The 3,022-nt window shown below is 47.3% G+C and overlaps 1 gene segment (V, D, J or C); it reads left to right on the forward strand.

The window, feature by feature from the left end:
* The first annotated feature begins 1,335 nt into the window (after nt 1–1,335).
* On the forward strand, nt 1,336–1,951 carry LOC122547474. The segment is given in 2 exon segments: nt 1,336–1,415; nt 1,602–1,951. Coding segments are annotated over 2 exon segments (399 nt in total).
* The last annotated feature ends 1,071 nt before the right edge of the window (nt 1,952–3,022 follow it).

The following is a 3,022-nucleotide window of genomic DNA, read 5'->3' on the forward strand; positions in this document are numbered from 1 at the left end:
CAGTGTGGAGTTTGCACGTTCTCCCCGTGTCTGCGTGGGTTTCCTCCGGGTGCTCCGGTTTCCTCCCACAGTCCAAAGATGTGCAGGATCAGGTGAATTGGCCATGCTAAATTGCCCGTAGTGTTAGGTAAGGGGTAAATGTAGGGGTATGGGTGCGTTTCACTTCGGCGGGTCGGTGTGGACTTGTTCGGCCGAAGGGCCTGTTTCCACACTGTAATGTAAAGTAATCTAATCTAATCTAATCACATCGAGGGTGAATATCCAATGTGGCAGATGTGAGACAGAGAGAGAGGGACAAGTCCTGGTCACCACATTCTGGGAAGGATGTGATTGTACTTGAGAGGGTACAGGGGAGATTTCCCAGAATGCTGCCTGAATCTGAGCTTTGAGAAAAGGTTGGAAAGGTTGGGGTTGTTTTCCTTGGAGCAGATAAGATTATTCAGAGCAGTGATAGGGTGGGTAGGAAAGCACTTTTTGCATGAGACAAGGACTCAATAACCTGGGACAGAGATTGAAGGTAACACAGACATGGCCACGTAGAAACTGCTGCAGGAGTTGGCCATTCGGCCCTTTGAGCCTGCTCTGTCATTCAGTATGATCATGGCTGACCCTCTCTCTCAAAGCCATATTCCTGCTTTCTCTCTATTCCCTTCATGCTGTTAAAATGCAAACAACTATCTCTCTCTTTTTCTTGAATATATTCAGTTCCTTATCCTCCACAGCCTTCAGTGAAGAGAATTCCACAGGTTGACCACCCTCTAAGTGAAGAAATGTTTCCTTATCTCAGTCCAAAATGGACTACCCCGTATCTCCCTGAGACTGTGTCCCCTGGTTCCAGACACCCCATCCAGGGGAAACCTCCTCCCTGCCCAGCCCTGTTAGAATTTTATACATCCATCTGAATTCGAGTGAGTCCAGGCCCAGTCGAGTTGGAGAGTGAGAGGAGAGTTGAGGAGAACTGTTTTCACCCAGAGGGTGGTGGGAGTCTGGAACTCACTGCCTGAAAGGCTGGTTGAGTCACAAATTCTCGTGACAGTGGAGCAGTGTTTAGATATTCCCTTGTGTTGCTGTAGCCTCCAGGGTAATGGGCCAAGAGCTGGAGGTTGGGATTAGTGTCATCAGATCTTTGTTTAACATCACAGATATAATGGACCAAATGGCCTCATTCACTGCTGTTCACATCAATCACTCTGAGACAGAGAGAGAGAAGAGGAAGTGCGAGGGACTGATGTGGCTCTCTCTGCCTGATGCCATTTACATACTGAGGAACACCCAGTCAGACTCTCACAGGCTGCAGATTTATAAAGCAGAGCCCAGTGAAGGGAGAGTTTATCAGGAACCAGGCACAGGGACAGGAGCACACACCATGATTTCACACATCCAGCTGATCTGGCCACTGGCATTCTGTGTCACAGGTACAAATGTCTCTCCTTCCACCTTGAATCTTTCGCGGCTCTCCATTTCACTCCAATTCCACTGACTTGTGATTGAAGGGAAAATGCTGAAACCAGAGGAATGCTCAGTGTCTCCAACAATCTCTCATTTGACAGGCTCTTTCTGTGACAGTTCTGACTTCACTGTGTTTCTCTCTGACCCCTCAGGTATCAGTGGGGACATCATCATGACCCAGTCTCCCCCGGTGCTGTCAGTGGGACTGGGCCAGACCACAACCATCACCTGTAAGGCCAGTCAATCTGTGAGCAAGTGGGTTAGCTGGTTCCAGCAGCGAGAAGGACAGAAACCCTCTCCCCTGATCTATCAAGCAACAAATCGATTCACAGGAGTCTCCGATCGATTCACCGGCAGTGGATCAGGGACCAGTTTCACCCTGACAATCAGCAACGTTCAGAATGAGGATGTCGTTGACTCTTACTGTCAGCAGTATAACAGCTATCCCTATGTTATTAACCCTGTCAATACTGAAACACACTTTCTAAAATACAGTTGCTGAATTGTTGAAGTTGTTAGTGGGGAGCTGCAGTGAATGAAATGGTTGATTGAGGAGCACTGTGTCTAACAGCGTGTCCAGCTGTATTTCTTTAGTTCCATTGCCCCCCGTTAAGCAGCAAGATATAATTCAGTAAGTTTTACTCACCGTGTGGAGGAGCTCTGTCCATTTGCAACCCATGGTCCCATTCCTGCAGCATGGAGTGAAATCAGTGAGTAGCCTCCTGCCAGTCTCAGTGTGACGGACACAGGCAGAGTTTGATGTGAGCTCTGGCTCCCTGTCCCAGTCCCTGATCTCACTGACCTCAGCAGCAGCACAGTGAGACACCGAGCTCCCACCTCCCCCAGCTTTAACTCTGCTCAATCATACAATCACAGAATTGTGACAGTGCACAAGGAGGCCATTCTGTCCATCCTGTGTGTCCTGGCTCTCTGAATGAGCAATTCACTGAGTGTCATTCTCCTGCCTTCTCCCTGTCACCCTGCACTTTGTTTCTTTTCGAATAACAGTCTCATTCCCTTTGGAATGTTTTAATTGAAGCTGCCTCCACCACACTCTCAGGCAGTGCATTCCACACCTTAACCACTCATTGGCTGAACATGTTGTTCCCCATCTCACTTTTGTTACTTTTCCCAATTACTTTCAATCTGTGGTCTCTGTCTCAATCCTTTCTCAATTGGGAACATTTTCTCCCTATTTACTATGTCCAGGCCCCTCCTGGTTTTAATTCCTCGAACAAATCTCCTTTCAGCCTTGCCAAAGAAGACAGTCCCAAATTCTCCTATCAAACTTCATAACTGATGTTCCTCATCCCTGAAATGATCTTTGGGATTATTTTTTGCCATTTCTACAAAACGTCACCTTCTTCCTGAATTATTCACATTTTCTATGTCCCTCATGATTTTATAAACCTCTACAAGGTCACTCCTCAGACTCTTACGCATCAGAGTAAAAAGTCTCAGATTTTCCACCTCTCATAGTCCTGGAGTCATACAGCGTGGAAACAGACCTTTCAGTTCAACTTGTCCATGCTAACCAGATATCCTAAACTGACCTCATCCCATTTGCCAGCAT

This window comes from Chiloscyllium plagiosum, unplaced genomic scaffold (assembly GCF_004010195.1).
Source record: "Chiloscyllium plagiosum isolate BGI_BamShark_2017 unplaced genomic scaffold, ASM401019v2 scaf_13526, whole genome shotgun sequence".
Lineage (NCBI taxonomy): Eukaryota > Metazoa > Chordata > Chondrichthyes > Orectolobiformes > Hemiscylliidae > Chiloscyllium > Chiloscyllium plagiosum.